This window comes from Dicentrarchus labrax, unplaced genomic scaffold (assembly GCF_905237075.1).
Source record: "Dicentrarchus labrax unplaced genomic scaffold, dlabrax2021, whole genome shotgun sequence".
In the NCBI taxonomy this organism is placed as follows: domain Eukaryota; kingdom Metazoa; phylum Chordata; class Actinopteri; family Moronidae; genus Dicentrarchus; species Dicentrarchus labrax.
This window is the reverse complement of record NW_026136717.1, coordinates 1,783,871-1,807,220: the sequence shown is the minus strand read 5'-3', so window position 1 is coordinate 1,807,220 and position 23,350 is coordinate 1,783,871. Positions and strand designations below refer to the sequence as shown.

The window sequence follows — 23,350 nt, the reverse complement described above, 5'->3', positions numbered from 1 at the left end:
TAGATTTGTCCGGCTTTTTAAGTAGTGACACGTCATTCCACGTCACTACCGCACCTGCGCAGCCATCTTGAGCCTATAGCAAGCAACGGACACAGAAAGGCAGAAAAAAGGAGTAAAATAGAGCAGCTCAGCCTGAGGAAACAGGGATATGTCCGCTAGAACCAAGTACATATGAAACAGTAAAGGTTGAATACAGTGGACAGTAACGGAGACGGTAAAACAGCGATCTAAGTGCCTCGAATACCAGGACCTAACGTTACAAGTCATCTTTTTTGACCGGAGTAGGAAGGAAGAGTCGAGTCGCCGACAGAAAAATACGTCCAGAGTGAAACCATGAATCCCGAATAGTGAGTTTTAACCTTCCATTAATTGTGCTCCATTGTAAGGCGGTCACTGCCGTGTTAAGCTAGAAACCGTAATTATATGCGGTTATATGGCGTACCCTTATGTAAATAATGCTAGGCTAATTGTTCTGTGGTTAAATTCATTGGCAAACACCAGCTAGCTCGCGAACAGGGCGCGGACAGCTCCTTTAATGTGACAGTCTCGCGAACGTGTTTTCTCTCAACGTCAGCTGACAGCTCGCTCGTGCCTCACCGTGTCGGCTGTGGCACGCGACCTTTCACGGGACAAACAGACGAAAAGTGCAGTGTTTGAAACGAGAGTACGAAACGTTCACAGGAAACGCTGTAACCTGCTCTGCATACCAGAAAGGAAACGAATAGCCTTAGCTAACGTGAAGTAGTGCAGTACAGATATGTTACGGCTGACCTGTAGCCTGTTGTTTTTTTCATATGGACACAGTTGCCGTCTGTATAGACACAGGTGCATACTATACTAAGGGTTGGAAAGGGTTACTTATCCGATAAAAATCGGACCTGTTTAAAAATGTAGCCAGTATCCTCATCCAAACATCATAATATTAAAGTAATGTAATAAATTACATGTAAATAAAGACAAGAGAAAATAAATTTCAATAAGAAGTATTGATGTGAGTGTGTTCTATAAGACAACAGAACAATGCAACCTTTGAAAAGAAGATGGAAATGGAAAAAATATGTCCTCTGTTTAGTGTATTTAAGAAAAACGGCTGTATTTTAAAATTGAAATCCCGCTTAATATTGCCCATTTTTACTAAATGTAAATTTATTTTTTGTTTTCTGATCATGTAACTCAGCTACATGTAATCTGTTACTCCCCAAGCCTGCCCTAAATCTGCCATAAATGAAAGATATCGGTTTGTACATTTTCAGTTTTTAGAAATACCTTTCCTTTTACTACCTGGATTAAGAGCAACTATTTGCATATCATTTATTTGTAGATTTATTTCATAAGGTTGGTGCCGACTTTAAATCTGGTTATCAGGCCCCTGCTTTTGAATGCTGTTTTACCTACTTTATAATTTTGCCGATAAAATGCCCACATTGGCTCCTCTCTGCTGTGGAGCATGTTGGAGTTAATGTTAGACGATACGACAGGTAGCAGATGTTTGACCTGCAGCCCAGAAATGAGAGGACACCTGCTTGTCACCGAATCCCTCGCTCGGTTTGTAAGACGTACTGTCAACAGTCGGTGCTGAAATGTCCCAGCTGCCGAGAGCCCTTTGAATCCTTGTGAAAGCTTGTCTTACAAGCTAAGCTAACACTTCCACACCCTTAGCAGACAGTCTTTATTTCGCCATATGTTTACACATACTGTAGAATCCTGTCTCTGGTTAAATATGCCTTAATATTGCCTATGATTATACATTGCATGTTGGTAGGCGTGGAAGTGCACTTTATTTAGGCTGGTTATCCATCTTCAAAGATTTGGTGTCACTTTTATAAAGGGTTTAATCTGTAACATTCCTGCATTAAACTGTCTATAAACTCCAGCTCTATGTTCTATATGTAGTTGAGTTGTGTACTTCCATTATCCCAAATGTTTCCAACAATGTTGAAAAGAAATCTGTCATTTTATTCAGGTAACGCTGTGTTTCACCGGTCGCCTGTCAATGGCGTCATATCCCCTTTGTGCCTGCGTCAGTGTTGTGGTTGTCTGCCAGAAGCTGTCATACATTGACTGTTTATCCAGTCTGAAGCCACATTGTTACCATCCACTGTTTAGATCTTGGTGCCTTTTAACTCTAGATTTGAACCAGATGAAGGATTTTAGTTATAGGACGTCTGGATCTTAAGTTATCAGAGAAACAAGCTGAGCTAACGTTAGAGAACCGTGTGGGAGAAACAGTTATTTTTAATGTGGAACTGCTTTATTCAGTGTTTTTACTGGTTTTTAAAAGCTGCAGTAAGCAACTTATAAAAATAACTTTTTTGTCATATTCCCTGAAACTTTCAGTATGTACTGACCAGTGTTTCCTCTAGGATTTTTTTTAGCAGCGGCGGCAGGCCCATCCGTTGTTGTTAAATTGCAATGTGAGCAGCAGCCAACGGGGGTGCATTATGTCGGCAGGATCATTTAAAAGGCAACCGGGACTACATTGTGCGTCTGCCCCATTTCTGATACCGTGGCGGCAAAATCAACATAGAGGAAACACTGCTGACAGTAGTACATGAGACAGATTATCTGTGAAAAAATCAGGTTCCTCGGGGTTCTCCTTGTGGCACTTGCAAGAATCCACCAGGCCTGAAAAACAGGAAGACGCTTCGGGTCGGAGGCAAAGAAAGATAGTTGATTTTTGAATCTCATTCGCAACATTCAGCTATCTTGTAAATGATTGTGACAGGCTTATTGACAAAACATTTACGAATGCTTTATAGAGTCGTTGTAAGCAGCTTAAAAGACCACCTTTTGGGCTGCTAGGTTGTACAAAAATCTGTTTGACTGGTGTTTATCCTCCTCCAGTGTGACACCCTCTTTTCCTTTTTAACCCGCTCATAAGCTAATCAAGCAAACCCCTATCCAACCAATCATTTGATCACACTCTTTGTGAGAAAGGCTGCTGAGCATCTGCTAGTCCATCTATTAAAGCTTTAAATCTGAAATTATGATTCAGATTATCATAATATAGACCAATTCAGTCTGTACTAAGCAGGTATTGAGGTTCCTTACCTGCCTGCTCTATATATGATGAATCTTTGACAGCCTGCAACTGTGAATTTTACATTAGCATTGCTCTGCTTATTTTAGTACCAAAAGCTGGTTTCAAATCTCTGGTCATAATCTTGATTACTTAGATCAGATAGTTCTTGATTTCAAATGTAATTTTGCCAATTTTACATTATTTTATTTGGTCAAAGTTCTTTTGGACAACATTTAACATTTGAGAACTGTGGCTCCTTTTGTAAAATGAAAAAAGGTTTTTGAAGAAAAAGTAATGTGACAGAAAAAGTCAACTTTTATATTAAAACTGAAACTTGTAGCCCTACTTATCTGGCAGTCAAAGCTATTAATGTTGCCACGATGACAGTTTAACTGCCTATTTTGCGTCACTTAGCTACCCATAGACTGTATAATTTGGCAGTCCTGAGTCCGCTGGCTCTCAACTAATCCAAAAATGCAGCTTGGGGCTGAGGCAGACTGAATGAAACCTGGTTACTGAAAATCTGTCACCCAAAGCAGTCGCCTTTATTTATGTGTACCGTTAAGTAGAGGTGGGCGATATATATCGTTTGTGATAATATCGTCATTGTTGTTTTGATGATGTGCAAATTTCCATTATGGAGTATTTAAATTACTTCGCCAAAAATATTGAAACGCACGTGGAAACTCCTCACATCCACTTAATACACGGTGCAGCAACTCTCTCTACAGCATGGCAGGATTCAGTCACACCACTAGTGGGCCTCACGTGATCACATGGCGTGATCACATGACCTCTCGCTAGCATCTCCCTTGCAACAGTTTAGCAGCGCGTTGTGATGGTAGAGAGAAAATGCAAACACCTCCAGTCCCTGAAGCTACCGGTACTTCAGATGATTTAGTGCCGAGACGTGGGTCTACCTCTCTGGCATGGAAATGGTTTAGTTTCGAAAAGACTGATAAGGGTCTGTGTCCACCAAACACGTTTTTAGTGCTAGCAGCGCCTATGTTGAATACAAATCCTATGAGCTTCAGCGTTCAGAGCACTAAGCGCCTTCAGCGGTAAAAAGATGCAGGGATGTTTTTTTTAGCGCAGTGCTCAGAGCGCTTCAAGTTGAAATCTGTTCAACTTTTAACACCGCTGGGCGCTCGGAAAATGAGTTTTTGAGCTCTCAGCGCTAAAAACGCGTTTGGTGGACACAAGCCCTAACTCAGACAATTCCAATCACATTTTAAAGGATATCGACTGATTATCGTTATCACCAAAATCCCCAAAAATAACGAGATATTATTTTTTGCCCATATCGCCCACCCCTACCGTTAAGCCTTAATATGATTTATATGGGTAGGTTCTATAAAGATTCACCCCACGTACAGTTGTCATTAACGGTAAAATTAGCTATAGAGACCTGAACAGTTTTATGTACCAGGCTGTCAATATATTTCTGCTGGAAAGTTTGGCATTTTAATATGGGACCCTATGGAGATTGACCCACTGCTGGAGACAGCCTCAAGTGGCTGTTAGAGGAACTGCAGTTTTTGGTACTTCCGTGTTGACTTTGTTTGCAGCCACAGAGGTTGTTGCTTGGCTGTAGAAATGTGAACTGGGCTGATTGCAACAGTGCTGTTACATCAAGTGTTGGTAAGATATTGTCAGTTGATCAGTGTCAGGCTGCGATACGCGACAGGTCTCAGTTTCCTTTGACACAAGAATAGCAGTGGCATTGGGCAATTCTCTACAGCTGTTGGTGCTGTGTGTCAAATTCATGTGATGTTTTTCCTGTCAGTGATTGGGTGGGGATGGGTGGGGGGTGGAGGGCAGGGGATGTTTTGGAAGAACATGCAGGAGTGAGTATCAAACCTCAATAGAAAAACATGTTTATACCTCTCAAAATAAGGTTGGGCTTCAGGCCAGGTATGGGCACTAAAATCAAAGAGTTTCATAGTTCCAGGGCCTGATGAACCTGCTGGAGGGCCCCAGGGCACAAATGCACTTTTAGGCCCTTAATAACCCTCCAATCAATCCACTCTCTGGTTTTAGAAATGCTGTATGATAATTTCATTGAACACAAGCCATTTAACAATCTAATCTAACTCCATCGGATGATGAGGATTGCAGCTGAAATATAAGAATCGTTACGTTTTTGTTACCTTAGAATGAGTCGCTTTTATCTCCAGAGTTCCGCCACCATGTTTCTACAGTAGCCCAGATCAAACAAACCTGGCTCTAGGTAGGGCTTTTTGCTTTTTAAAAATATAATTAGCGAAGTACAGTATAAAGTATTGTTCATTCAGATATGGTTATTGTTACTGGTATTAAAAAATGTCAACCCAGTCTGACTTAAGAGAAAAGTGTGTGGCTTCAGTCACAGTCATTAATTACTCTTTGTATCAGCTGTAACACTGTAGAGGTTAGAGGTTAGAAAGGTGGTCCCTGTTCTGACCTGGATTGTTTTTTCCTTTCAGTGACTATCTGTTCAAGCTTCTGCTCATCGGAGACTCCGGAGTGGGAAAGTCCTGTCTCCTGCTGCGCTTTGCTGTAAGTAGTCACCTTGCCCTCTTTTAAAAGACGTTCTTTATTACTGTGAGCCTCTGAATGTTTCTCTTCCAACGGCCTTTCCTCATTCTGTTGTTGGCCTGACCCCATCTTCCTCTTCCTCGCTCTAACCGCAGGATGACACCTACACAGAGAGCTACATCAGCACCATCGGAGTGGACTTCAAGATCCGTACCATTGAGCTGGATGGCAAGACCATCAAACTGCAGATTGTGAGTGCGCACACACACACACACTCTCTGTAACCCTCACCTGAGCTGGGGCTTGGATCCAACCATTGTTATCAAAACATGAGAGACATGCTCTGTGTGCATGTGCGCGCGTGTGTGTTTTGCAGTCAGGCGGAGCTGTAACTGGATCCTGTTTTAGTTAAGGGAACAGACTGTGCCACCTTAAACACAACCAATTTTTTAAACAAAAATAGCTCTGCACAGGCATACATACACAATTAAAAGCACACTGTTGTTCTGTTTATTTGCATACATCACTCTAAACACACCTGGAGATAAATAGAGTTACTGTAGTCTTATTCTTCTTGTTGTAATTTGGTAAACGGTATATGGACCTGTACTTGTATAGCGCCTTTCTAGTCTTCCGACCACTCAAAGCGCTTTTACACTACGTGCCACATCAAACAGAAACTAACTCATTCATACACATTCACACACCGATGCATCAGGAGCAATTTGGGGTTCAGTATCTTGCTCAAGGATACTTCGACATGTGGCGGGAGGAGCCGGGGATCAAACCAACAAGATTAGTGGACGACTCGCTCTGCCTCTGAGCCACAGCTGCCCTCTAATTTGGCTGCTATTTAGCCGAATCCCACTACAGAAATTAGTAACAACAGGTAAACAACCAGTAACCTGGAATTACTGGAATTAAGTCAGTTTTAAGGCGAGGCCACTTTGGCCTTTGACAGATACAAACTTATTGGGGAATCAAGGCCAAATGTAGGGCAACAAAACTAGTTTATACACTGATCAGCTTTAACATTGTGAGCACTGACTGGTGAAGTGAATGACACTGATTATCTGGTTATCATTGCACCTTGGTGGGATAAATTAGGCAGCCAGTGAACATTTTATCCTCAAAGTTGATGTGTTAGAAGCAGGAAAAAGGGCAGCTTGAGGATTTGAGCGACTTTGACAAGGGCCACATTGTGATGGCTAGACCACTGGGTCAGAGCATCTCCAAAACTGCAGCTCTTGTGGGGGGTTCCCGGTCTGCAGTGGTCAATGGTCGGCCAGAGCTCACAGATCCACCTGGGGAGTGAAGGCTGGCCCGTGGGGTCGGTTCCAACAGACGAGCTACTGTAGCTCAAACTGCTGAAACAGTTAATGCTGTTTCTGATAGAAAGGTGTCAGAACACACAGAGCATCACAGTTTGTTGGTGTGGGACTGTAGGTGGTCATAATGTTATGGCTGATCAGTGTATAGTATATAAAAAACCTTAATACAGCAGTAAAAAAGCGAAAAAGTAAAAAGCATCATTAATGCAGCATTAGTCCAAAAACATCATATATCATAGTAAATCACTGACGGGGACCTTTTTACTGCACAGTATCCTTTTTGAGTAAATGTTGCTGTAATACAGTGGTTCTCAATTATTTTCTGTCAAGCCCCCCCTAGAGGACAGACATTCTTTCACGCCCCCTCTGAATTTTAATACTATTGAGAAACTGATATTTATTTATTTATCTGTACAAACCACTGTATGAGTTGCTAGCACCAGCATTCTGCATACAATCACCTGATTATCTAAATGGATTGATAAAATGAGCTGAGATAACATCTGCAACAACTAAAAACAATTTCCAAGTTCAAGTTTATTAACTCAATTTGTAACATTTAAACAAGACTGCTCAGTCTGTGTGATTCTCAAAACAGAGAAAAAAGTGCAAATGATTCACTGGGATGTGCATTTTTACAGTAACATTCAAAACTTTTTAAAACTGTAAACATTGGTCACTTGTCAGCTTCATCAGCTTATTCCTTTTCAAAAAGGTATATGACTTTTTAACATTTGTTTTTTTTGTGCAAAATTTGCAACAATATTACTTATATTTAACGTTTATCTGTTAGATGTTCTGTGAGTTGTTCTTGGAGGTCGTCTGAAATGTCAAATATAAGTCTCCCGATCGTGTCATTGGAAAGAGGGACAGTATTCAGTGTCTCAGCACTTTCCTCACCTATGATTGTGACAGTGTCCAATGCTGTTGGAGTATTAGCTCCTCTGCTATTATTGAATGACAGTGCTTTTTTATTTACTGATTGACCGGCCTGTTGGCGATACTCATCGAGCTTTCGATGAAAAAAGTCCAGTGGCTTATTGACATACCTGGGGTGTAAGGTCTCCAAGTGCCGTCTTAATTTGTGTGGTTTAATGCTGTCCGCCGTTTTTAAACATAAAACACACACAGGTCTTTCCTCATTTCCGACCGTATTCAGGGCTATGTAGGCTTCGTCATATTTCCTGGCCATAATAGGTTTATGCCGGTTACCGTTACTTGCTGTTCTTGCCTCTGACGCCTCCTCCGTTTTTCTTTTTACTCCTGTCAGAAACTTCTCCATCTCTCCTCCCCCGTCAGTCACCCCTGCCTGTCGCGCCCCCCCGACACCTCACTGCGCCCCCCACAGTGGGGCGAGCCCCACTATTTGAGAAATACTGCTGTAATACTTCTACCGTAGTAAGGTTCAGAATGCAGTATTTGCATTGTGGGGTTGGTATTAGTACTTTTACTTAATGGAGCTGAATACTTCCTCCATCTCTGGCCAGCACACCCACAGCCTGACTGCACCAGTGTATTACCGGCCAATCCTTACCCTTTAAGAAAAGTGGGCTTGTGGGTAACCTGAGTTTGTGACGCTTTAGCTAGTTAGTTGCTAGCAGTCATCACGTTTTTGCTTGTTATTTACTCCACAGCTCCGAACAGGAGACATCCAGTTTTAGGGTATTTTATTAGTTTTTAGCCTGATTCATATCTACTAACTTGCCGACATTAGCTTTTCACAGTCTGCTGTGAAGAGTAAGAGTACAGGAAGACACTGTACACAAAGTGGCCCTCCCAACAGTTGCTGCTCTAACTGACTGTAGCTTCCTGTCCCCAGAAGGACCTGGACACCTTGGTTTGTCCTTTGTGTGTACATTTTTAAGTATTGGTTGTCCTGGCCCATATGGATGCTGGGGTATAATGGTTACTTTGTTGTGTACATCACAACTGTTTAACCAATCTGCCTCCAACCCCTGAAAGCACCTGGCGCTTTAGGAGGATTTAGTATCACTTTCTAAGCTGTGCTCAGATTTACTTGCAGGAACTCACCTCCAAAGAGGGTGGAGAGCAGGGAAAACAAAAGCAGAACTCATGACAATGACTGCATGTTCAATTTCAATTCAATTCAATTTTATCTGTATAGCACCAATTCATAACAGAAGTTATCTCGGTACACTTTTCAAATAGAGCAGGTCTAGACCAAACTTCTTCTAACATTATTTACAGAGACCCAACAATTTCCACCATGAGCAAGGAAAAACTTCCTTTTAAAAGGCATACTATGCAGTTTTCCAGTTTTGTCGAACAGCTACCCCTAGAGTTGCTGCGGAGTACTTGTATTTAACGTTAACTGTCGTAAATACCACTCACCAGAGCCGTCTCTATATACGGCTCTGCGTCTCTGCACTCACAGCCTGATCCCCTCCCCCCTGTGTACCGGTACGTACATACGTACGTACATACATCTATCTATGTGTGTCATAGATAGATAGATAACTTTATTAATCCCGCAATGGGGAAATTCACTTGTCACAGCAACATTTGAGTGAAATAAATACAGATATAAAAAACAGGAACATCTGCACAGCAGGTCCAAGGTCTTATTGTCCCTGGTGGTGCATGTGACAAACTGGTAGAAGCTTGGGAGTGTGGACGAGAGAGAAACGTGGTTGAAGTCCCCTGTGATGATGATGAAGGCCTCCAGGTGTTTCGTTTGTAGTCCTGCAGTCACAGTGTGGATGACGTCACACGCTGCTTCTGCTTTCCCAGACGGAGGAATGTTAACAGTGATGGCGATAACACTGGAAAGTTCCCATGGCAGATAATATGGACGAAGTCCGACGGCGACGGGCTCGATGTCCGGGCTGCAGACACGCACTTGCATACAGACGTGCCCGGCGTTACACCACCTGTTGTTTATGAGCACGGCAAGTCCCCCTCCTTTCTTCTTGCTGGTCGCGGTGGTGTCCCTGTCGGCTCGAACCATCTGGAAGCCGGGCATGGTGACGTTGGAGTCCGGTATCTGCTCGTGTAGCCACGTTTGTTTCCAGTGATGACTGCAGGGATGTAGAGTTTAAACCTCCTCTTCTTCATCCTCCGTTTAACCCCCGCTCTGCAGCCTCGCCGTCTCCTCCTCAGCTCCTCCGGTATGGAGGGTCTCTCCAATTAGGGTGCTAGGGTACCTCAGGGCAATCTTCTGGTCACGGGTGTAAACAATGCGACTCCCCGTCACCATCGAGACCCGTGCAAAGAAAAAATAAAAAGTGCTCAAAAACGCCAAAAGTATTTAGGCGACGTGAACAAAGTAGTAGGAAAGTAAGAAAAGAGTTAAAAATAGCAAAAAACACACTGAAAACACACATGTTCAGTAGGATGGAAGCGTCGGACATCGAACAGGCAAAGATAGACTCCGAAGATGTCTACTGACCAGGTAACGTCTGAGTGCTAGTGTCTTCCATTGAGGCTGCTTCTTATGTTGCTGATGTATGTGACGTCGCGCCGTAAAGCAATTCGTGATTCTCGCAAGATTTGGCGGGGCGCCACAGACACATGTTGGTTTGCCAGTGGCGTCCCTCTCCAGCTTTGCTATCGTGATGATTGCTGTACTACAAGTTTGTTAACCATCGAAAACTAAGCTGTTATATTAAGGTAAAATCTTTCATAGTGTGCCTTTTAAGAGGCAGAAACCTCGGACAGGCCCCCCCCGCTCTAGCTGGGTTGTCGTCTGCCTCGACCAGAGAGAGACAGAGACAGACAGAGGTGCACAGCGACAACAGTAGCAACAACTACACTAATAGTAGTGACTGATGATGATGAGCATGAGGAAGAAGATGACAACGACGACAACAGCAACAATGGGGGACAATGAGCAGCAGGGCTCCAGACTAAGTTTTTGCATTGGTTGCACTTGTGCGATATAATGTGAATGAATTTTTAAACAAGAATAAGGTGTAGAGAAATGCTTGTCTTTATTTGAAGCACAATTATATGTAAAAAGAAAAATAAAGTGTTGTGTATGCTTCACTGAGCTGAAATTGAAACTAAATTTCAAACTAACAAAACACTAAGCAAAATAAAACATTTCCAAATAAAAGTTAGATACGAAACGTTGTTGACCCGCTCACGAATGCACAGTTTCCGGCCATATTCTGACCGCACTCCTGACAGTGCATGCAGTGCATTGCCTTACGTCCTTTGTTGTACCTCAGCCAGGGAAATTGTTTCAGCCATTCCTGTCTGAAGGAATATATTTTGACCTTTTTAATTTGGGTCTCGGAGCCGGGCTCTATCCCAGACTCGGTTGTCTCCTCCTCTGGTTCTGAGTCTGATGCTGTCGCCGAAGGACCGGGGCTCGGCAATTTTTAAACACACACAATTTAGCGCGGTGAACAGGACCACAGCCAATCAGAGGCAAAGACCAGCCCGAGCTCTGTCTCTTATTGGTTTAGAACACAATATGATCCTACCATGAGTGTGTGAGTTCGCTCACAGGAGAACACAGAGAGGTGATGCGCATGCGAAATAAATTTATGTTTTCACCCTGGCAGCGTCAGGTGCACCAGTGCGACCTAGAAACATTATTGGTCGCACTCTTAAAAATTTTGGTCACACTCTGGAGCCCTGAGCAGTGATTATAGTAATATTAGTAACTGTAGTAATAATAAATTTAATAATAATAATTGGCTCAGGACTCACCTGAGCCAGCCCTAACTATAAGCTTTATCAAAGAGGAATGTCTTAAGCCTACTCTTGAATGTGGAGAGGGTGTCTGCCTCCCGAACCACAACTGGAAGCTGGTTCCACAGGAGAGGAGCTTGGTAACTGAAGGCTCTGGCTCCTGTTCTACTTTTAGAGACTATAGGAACCACAAGTAGCCCAGCATTCAGAGAACGTAGTGTTCTAGTGGGGTAATAGGGTACTATGAGCTCTATGTTACATTACATTACATTTTGCAGCAGAGAAGGACCGGTTATGATCATTCACTGCTGTGGATTTAAAATAAGCTATATTTGTATTGTTTATTTCTGGTCTGAGGAAAGTCAGACCTGCTTAATTAAGTGCAACTTGGCACTCTTAAATAGGTTTTTACCAAACTAAGTTTAGTTGATCAGGTTGGGTTTGTGCTGACGTGCAAACTCCCTCATGTTCAAAGCAGGCTGAGTAGAGGAATGCTCACTTTAAATCATTGATTACAAGAAGGAAAACTACAAGGAATCCACTCTGTCCTTCCTAGGCACAGAAATACAGTTGATATGGCCGTTAGAACCCGGCATTTACAGGGAGGCAGCCTCGGAGTCAACTGCCAACCAAATAATCAAAGTACAAGTTTATTTTTTCATCTACATAAATACTGTTAATCCTAAAATAAAAGCTAATATTCAAATAATGGCCAAGTGTTTTATTAGTGAAATGCCACTAATAAAAAGGTTGAGGGTGAAATTAGCTGTACTGTAAAAATAAATAAATGTGGTAAATCCAGCAAAACTTTTTCACAGCACTAACAACAACAATCGTGTCTCTGTGCTACTTTTCTATTTTCCAGCTGCTTCTATTTTGCCTTTTCTTTTGACAGCTTTCATCAATGAAACTCAACATTCTGACAGATTTTCACATTTAAAAGCCTGCCAGAAGAGCCAAGTTTATTTCTAGAGTATGTTTAAACACAGCTTATGTTGTACAAAAGAACCCTAAAAACTGTAAAATGTAACACAGTCCTTCAGCCTAAATTTTAAAAACAGAGATGGAGGGGGACACATCTTATATCAAATGGCAACTGCAAAGGCTCTGCCCTCTTCTTGTTTTAGTCGTGACTTAGCAAGTGCCAGACAGTACGGCCTGTGATGTATGATGGGGCTTTACCATTAAGGTCTTGAAGCTCTATGTGCTCTATTTAAAAAGTGTGCTGAGATAACTTCTGTTATGAATTGGTGCTATACAAATAAAATTGAATTGAATTGAAGCTGCAGTAGGTCACTTTTATAAAAATAACTTTTTGTCATAATCACTGAAACCTTCACTATATCCTGACAGCAGTACATGAGACAGATAATCTGTGCGAAAATCAGGTTCCTCTGGCTCCTCCTAGTGCTCCTAATGGTATTTGCAAGAATCTACCGGGCCTGAACGGAAACAAGAGCCAAGAAAGATATAAAGACACTTTGGGTTGTTGCCTACTGCGTCTTTAAATTGAATTCTAAAAGGAAGAAGAGAGAAGGGCTCTGAACTCTCTGCCACTTGAAGACTTTTAAAGTGAGACCTCTGTACAGGAAGTGTTGAATTTAACAGCTTAAGAGTGATTTAAAAAGTTTGAGATTTTTGAAAATAGTAGACACATTCTTGTCTCTCACGTATTCTATTTGCATCAGTGAATTTGTGACAATTTGTTTCTTACTTGAGAAGTACTGCTTTGACTACTACTGCTAGTGTTTATACAACTATTTTGATGTATTTTATTTTTTTAAAGTTTTTGCACACCTGGATTTGGGGATCCTCTGCCATTCTTCCTTGCAGATCCTCTCCAGTTCTGTCAGGTTGGATGGTGAACGTGAAGGTGGTGAAGCCATTTTCAGGTCTCTCCAGAGATGCTCAATTGGGTTTAGGTCAGGGCTCTGGCTGGGCCAGTCAAGAATGGTCACAGAGTTGTTCCAAAGCCACTCCTTTGTTATTTTAGCCGTGTGCTTAGGCTCATTGTTTTGTTGGAAGGTGAACCTTCGGCCCAGTCTGAGGTCCTGAGCACTCTGGAAGAGGTTTTCTTCCAGGATATCTCTGTACTTGGCCGCATTCATCTTTCCTTCAATTGCAACCAGTCGTACTGTCCCTGCAGCTGAAAAACATCCCCATAGCCTGATGCTGCCACCACCATGTTTCACTGTTGGGATTGTATTGGGCAGGTGATGAGCAGTGCCTGGTTTTCTCCACACATACCGCTTAGAATTAACGCCAAAAAGTTCAATCTTGGTCTCATCAGACCAGAGAATCTTATTTCTCATAGTCTGGGAGTCCTTCATGTGTTTTTTGGCAAACTCTATGCGGGCTTTCATATGTCTTGCACTGAGGAGAGGCTTCCGTCGGGCCACTCTGCCATAAAGCCCCGACTGGTGCAGGGCTGCAGTGATAGTTGACTTTGTGGAACTTTCTCCCACCTCCCTACTGCATCTCTGGAGCTCAGCCACAGTGATCTTTGGGTTCTTCTTTACCTCTCTCACCAAGGCTCTTCTCCCACAATTGCTCAGTTTGGCTGGACGGCCAGGTCTAGGAAGAGTTCTGGTTGTCCCAAACTTCTTCCATTTAAGGATTATGGAGGCCAGTGTGCTCTTAGTAACCTTGAGTGCTGCAGAAATTCTTTTGTAACCTTGGCCAGATCTGTGCCTTGCCACAATTCTGTCTCTGAGCTCCTTGGGCAGTTCCTTCGACCTCATGATTCTCATTTGCTCTGACATGCACTGTGAGCTGTAAGGTCTTATATAGACAGGTGTGTGCCTTTCCTAATCAAGTCCAATCAGTTTAATTAAACACAGCTAGACTCCAATGAAGGAGCAGGACCATCTCAAGGAGGATCAGAAGAAATGGACAGCATGTGAGTTAAATATGAGTGTCACAGCAAAGGGTCTGAATACTTATGACCATGTGATATTTCAGTTTTTCTTTTTTAATAAATTTGCAAAAATTTCTACATTTCTGTTTTTTTCTGTCAAGATGGGGTGCTGAGTGTACATTAATGAGAAATAAAATGAACTTTTTGGATTTTAGCAAATGGCTGCAATGAAACAAAGAGTGAACATTTTAAAGGGGTCTGAATACTTTCCGTACCCACTGTATATTGTATCGTCAGGTACTAATCAAAGCCTTCAGTATATAAATGATGACAGTAGAATAAGCCATTATAAACCAATATAAAGACCCATTCATGCAACAAAACAAACAGAAACATACCGTCATATACAATGAAACCGCAAGAATTGTACAAAATACTGTGATACAGCTCTTCTTCTTCTTCTTCTTGCCTTCTTAATCCTGCTCCTGTCGTGATTTGACACTCAAAGCAGAAGTTACCATAACTACCAGCATCCATAATGAAAAGAAATAAGCTGAATCCATCAAAGTAAATGCTTCCAAGTCAAATACACTCCATTTCCTCATGGCTTTATCCCCTACTGCTGCTCAATGTAAAAAAAAAAACAATACACAAGATCTTTCGATTGTCACATATTTATTCAGATTATTCTTGAAATATAATAGAATAACAGTAGTGAGCACAGTCAAAGGAGTTCTGTGATAATCTATTACAAACTTAGGTGCAAACTACTCCAGTCCCCAACGATTGTTGTATGGATTTCTAATCTTTTCTCCCTTGCTGTCATATTCTCTCTCTCTCTCTCTCTCTCTCTCTCTCTCTCTCTCTCTCTCTCTCTCTCTCTCTCTCTCAGTGGGACACTGCAGGTCAGGAGAGGTTCCGTACCATCACCTCCAGTTATTACCGTGGAGCCCATGGCATCATAGTTGTATATGATGTGACAGATCAGGTGGGTCAGCAGTCTGTACTGATTCCTCAGAGCTGAAAATCAGTCCAGTTCTTTATGATAGCTTTTTGCCTTTGTATGACTTTGCCATGTACAGTTCTGTTCATACATAATTCATTAATTAGCAGTATATTCATTTTAGAAAGTTGTAAAATGGTATAAGTCAACTAAAGGCAAAACAAACAAATGCTTTTCAAACCTTACAACTTAACCTTTTGAATTAGGAGAATTAGTGAGTAGAAGTAATGATCTTATTAGAATTAATAATTGGGACAAAATAACAAGAACACTTGATAATCCTTATTTAAACATTATTTATCCCTCCTCATATATACAGTCTTAACATGTAGTGAACCTTAGGACCTTTAGAAAGATAGGAAGGTTAATAATATTCTGCTATTTCAATGTATTTCAGAGGAATTGTGCTCTCACTGCCCAGTCACAGAGGTGGTAAAAGGCCTGTAAACTGACCCGCAGTTATCTCCAGTTTATCATGCAGCTGTTCTTGTTGTCGTTTGTGCAGGAATCCTACAACAACATCAAGCAGTGGCTTCAGGAAATCGACCGCTACGCCAGTGAAAATGTCAACAAGCTTCTGGTGGGCAACAAGTGTGACCTGACCACTAAGAAAGTAGTAGACTACACAACAGCCAAGGTATCTGTCCGTAACTAACACATTCCCTTTTCACCAGTTAATTATTGTGTTGTACTCGATGTCACACCCCAGCACTCAGAACACAACAAATGGGTGCTATGGTGCACTAGACTTCTTGTGATTTCTTGACAATAGGAAAATATAGAATATTAAATTTTTATATATTATATATTCTCCTCAAAGCGTAAACAGAGTATATAACATAACATCATAATAACAGCTATGAGTATCTGTTATTATGATGTACCTGATATATGATCTGTTGGTCTATAGAATGTCAGAACTCTACAACCAGTGTTAGCTCTCTGAATGTTTCACTCTGAGCTTCCTCCTCCTCCTTTCCTGCCAGGAGTTCGCCGACTCTTTGGCCATCCCCTTCCTGGAAACGAGCGCCAAGAACGCTACCAACGTAGAGCAGGCCTTCATGACCATGGCCGCGGAGATCAAGAAGCGCATGGGCCCCGGGGCCACGGCCGGCGGTGACAAGCCCAACTTAAAAATCGAGAGCACCCCCGTCAGGCAGTCCGGAGGGGGCTGCTGTTAGAGGATCCCTCGCCCCCCACCACCTTCACAACCATCTCCACTTTCTTCCCCTTCTGTGTTCCCTTCCGTCATCTCTGCCACTCCCACACCCCGCCATTCCTCCATAACACCCTGTAACCCACGACTGACTCCCCTCTATCAGCCTGGAGATCCGGTGACAGTTGGCCAGACAGAGGAGTAAACAGTTAGTGTTAACATCCAAAAAGAGTTAATTCAGGCCTGCACACCCAGCAGACCACAGAAAGAGGAAGGCAACCAGTCTGTGAGGGAGGGACAGAAATGGACACCGAGGAAACTTTTACTTTCTGCCAAGAGGACAGAAAGAAAACAGATCCGGGGGAAGATTGATATTGATTTAGAGTGGAATGGAGGCAGTGGAAGATTAGATTTAGATATCGGTGAACTTATCTCTACACACACACACACACACACACACACACACACACACACACACACACACACACACACACACACACACACACACACACACTGCCGTGGGGTGGCAGGGGGTTAAAGAGATTCAAGCCTTTTGGCTAAACACCTTCCTCCTCAGGCTGTCTTGGCTGATCTCATCTTATGGCAATCCCCACACCTCGCCCCAGCGTAAACGTATTTACCTGCACACACACAGGTGCAGTGTGCCTCAGTCACACACTGTAAATGCTCTGTACACAGTAGGAAGTGTTCCTGAATAGCAGTAACAGTGACTCATCTTTTCCATTTATTGAAGAAAGCCTCCTCTTCCCTTGCTTCCACTCTCACTGTCTTAAGGTGTGTTCAGACAGAAAGGGAATTTTCTGATCATTCACATGAATTTGGCAAGCAAACAACCAGTGTACCAACTGATGTGATGTTAGCTGTAAGCTAGCTAGAAATGGACTCTTCGACCGTGCGTGTATGTGTTCAACTCAGCCTCTGATTGAACTTCTTTTGTTATTTCTCTCAAGTCTGTCTTCATATTCCACCCGTCTCTGAGTTTTTTTGCTCGAGTGGAAACCTTTTCTGCGACACTACTACCAGACGTGTCTTCGCCTCAGTTGGATGAATTTGTGTCTGTTCATGCCCATTTAAGTCTTTACATTGACTTTACACGCATTTGCACCAGCTCTGAAGTTCACCTTGCGTTCTATCTGAGCACACCTTTACGGTCTCAATGCTTCAAGCATGCTAGGAGGAGCTGTATATACAGACAATGGAAGTAGTTGTGTGAACAAAAAAAGAGAGCTTGCTTTCAAAACCCCTCACACGTAGCTAATTGACCCTTCCTGAGTCCCACCCCTCAGCTTCCTCTTTTACTGTACTTAGATATGCTATGTGGTAGGCTAGCCTGTGTTGAAAAGACAACCACAATTTGAAGATGGTTAAAAGATAAAAGTCACATATATATATATATATATATATATATATATATATATATAGTTGCATCTTAAGTTTGCTAATTTTAGCCGAACACAAGCTAAATAGTTAATTATCGCTTGTAATTTATCTAATTAGTTAGCTAGAGTATTGCTAGCACTAGCTTTCAAATGTAACTAGCCAGCTAACGGTTGATGTAAATTAGCTAGCTAGTTAGCTTGTGTTTTTGATAATATTAGATCACTTAAGATGTGACGATACTGTATATAGGTCACTTTTATCTTTTAACCATCCTCAAATTGTCTTTTCAAAGTAGCCTAGCCTAGCACATAGCATATCTAAGTACAGGAAAGGAGGAAGTTGACGAAGGCAAAAGGGGGTGGGGCTTAGGAAGGGTCAATTGATCTATAAAGTGAGCATGATTGTCAAATTAAAGATACAAAAATCGTCAATTCCAATCCCTTAATTCCACCATGAAGCATACTGGTCAGAAGTTGGCAAAGCAACATTTATTTTGCACTCTCATGAAACAAGCTAGGTAGCATAGCGACTACTTGTGCGGCTAGTTGGCAAGCTGCTGGGGCCTGTGAGCAAACAAGCCAGCTAGCTAGTTCCCTCAAGAGACCACCAATGTACCATCGACTCTTGTCTGTTAACCATGTCTCTTATATAAAGTGGATGGCACAACACAGCTAACATGATAGCCTCCTCCACTTTGTTCCCTCAAAAGTCAGAAGACGGCATGCGATTTCTCGATGGCACAAATGATTGCATCAAAAAGAATCAACAAAGTTAAACTAAGGAAAAGCTTTGTGCAGATTTAATTCAAGTGATTCCAATGAAATAAATTGCCTTTGGCTCAGAATGTTGCTGTTATTAATGCTGGTGTGACCAGGCCCCAGTAATGAGGTCACACGCAGGAGAAGAGATCTCCATGCAAAGACAGACTGTAGTACTTGCTGGGAGCATTAACCGAGGCATTCTTTAACCAAACCCCCTGCAGGAACCATTGGCGGGTCAGTTGATTCCACATGTAGATGTCAGAGCTCGGATGGAGGTGGTTGTCATGGCCATATATGGTGTTAGTTCTTTTTTTTTTAGTCTTCAAAGGAATAATTTCAAGTGTAAAAGAAAGCAATGTGACAAAATGCTGTGACATTTAGCACGGTGACTTCCTGGAATGACACTAAACATTACAGTCCCGCTGCCCACGGATATGACAAGAGTGAGGGTGTGTGACATCTTTGACAAACCGAAGCAATTGGCAGTATTCTGCATTGATCTTACAATTACTCTTTTATTATTGTTGTGGTTTGATTGTTTTTTATTTTCTCATCGAGAGAGACAATTCGTACAGTTAGCTTCAGCTGTCACGTTCAGTTCGTGACAGGTAGGTTTTAGGGTGTCGTTTCGTTCTGGCTTGTTTGCAGATGAAGCTGAGGTAGAGATGTGGTGTGGGTGTGTCTGTTGGCTGAGGGGGTGGGGTCTTACTGAAGATGCTGTTCCTTCCCCGAGGTCGTCCCGTTTGTTATAGCTGTGTCCCATTGTCTTTTAGTCCCTGTGTATTTCTGGTTCCTTATCAAATGCTCTAATGCTCCAGTTTGTGCCACTTGTGTAATCCGTCTTTCTACATTTGATTCCTCAACAATAACTACTAAGGCCTCAATATGCTTCAAATGAACAAGGTTGTACGAAATGTTGTCCCACATCATCTAAAGACAAAAGTGTACAGCTGTTTCTGTTGATGATTTGACGATTACTTTGTTTGCAGTATAATGAGGCCTTTATATTCAACACGACAGGTTGTTTAACACAGTGATTCCCAACCATGGGAACTTGTACCCCAGTGGGTACTTCTGCTGTTGCCAAGGGGTACATGGAGAGATTATAAGAAGAGCTCAACTAATTTGAAAAAATGTAATCAATGATGTGGTTGTAGTAGTAGTTCAGGAGGTTTCTACCGGGAGCCCAATTATCCACAGAGGTCTCCTCCTCTCCAAAACAAACAGACCCGCTGATTAAAGCCACTAAACACACTGAATAAAGCAGTTCCACCTTAACAATCACTGCTTCTCCCACGCTGTTGGACAGACAAAGGACGTCCCGGTGGGATGACTAAAATCCTTCATCTGGTTCAAATCTAGAGTTAAACAGCACCAAGATCTAAACAGTGGATGGTAACAATGTGGCTTCAGACTGGATCAACAGTCAATGTATGACAGCTTCTGGCAGACAACCACAACGCTGACGCAGGCACAAAGAGGATATGACGCCATAGGCGACCGGTGAAACACAGCGTTACCTGAATAAAATGACAAGTAATGATGTGTCTATAGACATTTTAATGCCGAAATGTTAGATATTATAGATTTAAATTGTATGAAAATATTGTAACATCCACCAATATATCTTTTTTTATGTGACTATGGGGGTTATTCATACCAAAAAGGTTGGGAAGCACTGGTTTAATTCCTGCAGTAATGTCCGCAAAGCTGTGGACATGGACATTGATAGACTTCCCCTATCCTTTTGAACATTCTTGATGATCTTCAAAAATTGTAATTCCTCATTAAGGTGAAAGGTGGCTGAAAGCTCTGAAAAAAGGCACTTAAGTGTGCCCTGAGTTAAGAGAAACTGGCAAACTTGATCAGAAGCTTTGAGTAAAGAAGAGAATGAACCTCCAGTGAGGTTTGATACCTTCTTACTTACAGAGGAGCAAACTGGAGCTAGCAGTTCCCCTTGTCGCTGTACCAAGACAGCTATGTACAGACCTGATGATCTGCCAACGGTTGGTGTAGTAAGGGTGGAATCGGAGGTGGGTGTGAGGCTATGAGCGGCTCTCATAGTTGTGTTAGGTCTCTGCGGTATTTCCAGGGAAACTGGAAGGAATGTGAGGAAAAGAGCAACCCTCTGCCCTTATAGAGGGGCCTCTACGTAAAGAACTCAACACTCTGCCCACCGTTTTACCCTGTTTTACACAGAACTGGAACATTTAGTGATGTTGTATACCACTTTAAAGAGTGCATATACTAGAAGTAGCATTCTAAGAACTCTGGTATGGTTGTACACAGCAGGGAGATGTCCGTGCTCAGAAGCTAATGGTGTTCCATTTCAAACCTGAGTTCATCACTTGTGTGGCGTTGGGGGCGTCCAGAGGTTAAGGGACTGACTGGTCTTTGTTTGCTGACCGGATATGAACTCCCCAACTCTCCCCTCCAGCCAACCAGGTCGGTCAGTGTATTTTGCAGCCAACTGATTTTCTTTAAAATGAGAAACGAGCCTGTTTTCTGTTGTTTTTTTGTTTTTTTAAATAAAAATGGAAAACCGACCCGTATTTATAAATGTAGTCAAGATTTTGGTTTTCTCATTTCAAAATGAAAATCTGTTGGCCGCAGAGTACACTGACTGACCCAGGTGACTGCAGTGTGATGAATCCTCCCTGACTGGCCCCTCCTCCTCAGATAAGAGAATCTCACCCAGGCTTTGGTTGCACTCCTGGTTTCTCTCTGCAAGAACTTTTCTGCTGCCGCACGGTCCCAAAGAGCATGCAGCTGCAAAAGTGCAATCTCAGCTCTAAACACATGTTGAGGACAGTGAAGCCTCATCACCATCACTTCAGCTGCGGAGTGATCAGAGCGAAGCATGATGTCGGCCGCCTCTAATCACATTGGCACCACGTGGAGACGTGCGCAGTGGCATCGTTTTACACTGGCGTATTGGGAGCATTTTCAGCCCTGTTGAGCTAATCTGGAATGCTGCAGTTTGTCGGCAGGACTGGAATCTGCCATTAAAGGGGGAGGGAAGGAAGCAGTGAGTGTGTTGTGTTTGTGTATAGAGTGGGGCAAGGGTGCGTGTAACATTCCTGAGTTTTTTGGACACATGTTGGCATTGTGCCAGTCTCACCCGAGTAGATGCAGAACGAGCTATCATTCGAAACTTAACACTCGAGACACACACACACACACACACACACACACACACACACACACACACACACACACAATACATACATATACTGGATGTCCTGCAGTTTGATTTTCTTTTTTAAACTTTTCTTTCAACAAGTCTTGATATTCTACTGATTTTAATGTATTCATTGAATACTATACTGTGTTGTCTAGTCCATGGAAGTATGAGGGGACACTGGGCAGGGTGGGGGCTCTGATGTTGGGTGGGGCTTTTGCTTATGAATGTGATTCTGATGAAACACTTGACTCTTCTTCTTTTGTTCACTTTTTGTATTCATTTGGGTTGAAGGGGGTGTTTTCCATTTGCACACTTGTCCATCGCTGTTCAATGGCTTAATAAAGGCACTCACTAGGTGTTGTTTGTTAATAAAAAGCACCGAGCAGGAGCTCGCCTGTCAGTCACCTTCTGTCTTTTTTTCAGTTTGGCTTGTTCACTTTGGTGCTGTCTCCCTGCTGAGTTTGATCATGTTTTTTTCTGTACATATTATAAATATATATATAATAAAATGATGAAAAAGATCAATGTCAACAGAAGAGCTGGTCTGGTATTGTTACTTGAAGTCCTCACCGGTCTGAAATCAGTGTGATGTTTGAGCTTCACTGTGCAGAATGATTCAATTCAATTCAATTTTATTTGTATAGCGCCAATTCATAACAGAAGTTATCTCAGGTCAGTTTTCAAATAGAGCAGGTCTAGACCGAACTCTTTATAAAATGATGACTATGACGACAAAAACAATGGGTGACAATGAGCAGTAATTACAGTAATAATAGTAACTGTAGTAATAATAATAATAATAATTAAAGCTGCAAGCAGCGTTGGGCGGGACCTCGCACTCCACGCAACTCGGGGCGTGCTGCGGCTGCGTCACGTGCTGTCGTCACACGTGTGGACCACAACATGAAAATTTCATGTAAATCAGCTCAAAATCGCCACGCAGTGCTTACTTCCTGTTGCCAGTAGGTGCCGCTATCACTATGTCTGAATATTGTCATGTAGACATGTTCAGGGCGAGAGTGTTATCAAACACATGAAGTTTCATTGAGATTGGACCACGTAAACTGAAGTTATAAGGGCGTGTTCAGGGCGAGACTGTTACAGAATATATGAAGTTATGAGTACTGTTTTATGGCGAATCGGCTGAATTCGACAAGTTGTCACTGGCACGCGGTTTGACGTACAGTCACAAATAGCGCAACTTTTCATCTACAGTTTGTTTTGATTGTACTGTCCAATTTTGAAGTAGATTTGATAAGTCCCCTATTTATCTTTCAATTTAATACTTGACTTCCAGCGGTTTCCTACGATACTCCGGGAACAATACTCCGTAGGAAATATGGTTTGTAGATGTGGCTAGTGGGGGGGGGGGGGGGGTTTGTGTTTTATCACTTTGAAAAAAAAAAAAGTACAGTGTATGAACATTTCTGTATTTGTGATTAAAATTCAATAAAAATGT

The 23,350-nt window shown here is 42.3% G+C and overlaps 2 protein-coding genes across 2 annotated transcripts in view; one reads left to right on the top strand and one right to left on the bottom strand.

Annotated features, from left to right (window-relative positions):
- The first annotated feature begins 61 nt into the window (after positions 1-61).
- rab1ba (zRAB1B, member RAS oncogene family a) lies at positions 62-22,427 on the top strand. Its single transcript, XM_051375256.1, has 6 exons — positions 62-347; positions 5,488-5,560; positions 5,695-5,790; positions 15,279-15,374; positions 15,895-16,026; positions 16,376-22,427. The coding sequence occupies exons 1-6, from the start codon at positions 334-336 to the stop codon at positions 16,568-16,570; spliced, it is 606 nt and encodes a 201-aa protein (XP_051231216.1). The 5' UTR covers positions 62-333; the 3' UTR covers positions 16,571-22,427.
- The window catches only part of sstr1b (somatostatin receptor 1b), a 251,490-nt gene continuing 239,714 nt past the window's right edge, over positions 11,575-23,350 (bottom strand). The window contains exon 3 of the mRNA XM_051375238.1: positions 11,575-11,697. The gene's annotated coding sequence lies outside the window, so the exon portion shown is untranslated. The remainder of the gene's footprint in view (positions 11,698-23,350) is intronic.

What these genes read in the sequence shown, in the direction of transcription:
- rab1ba (XM_051375256.1), top strand. An exon ending in TATATGATGTGACAGATCAG is followed by an intron (nt 15,375 to 15,894) that starts GTGGGTCAGCAG and finishes TCGTTTGTGCAG; the next exon opens with GAATCCTACAACAACATCAA. An exon ending in TAGACTACACAACAGCCAAG is followed by an intron (nt 16,027 to 16,375) that starts GTATCTGTCCGT and finishes CTTTCCTGCCAG; the next exon opens with GAGTTCGCCGACTCTTTGGC.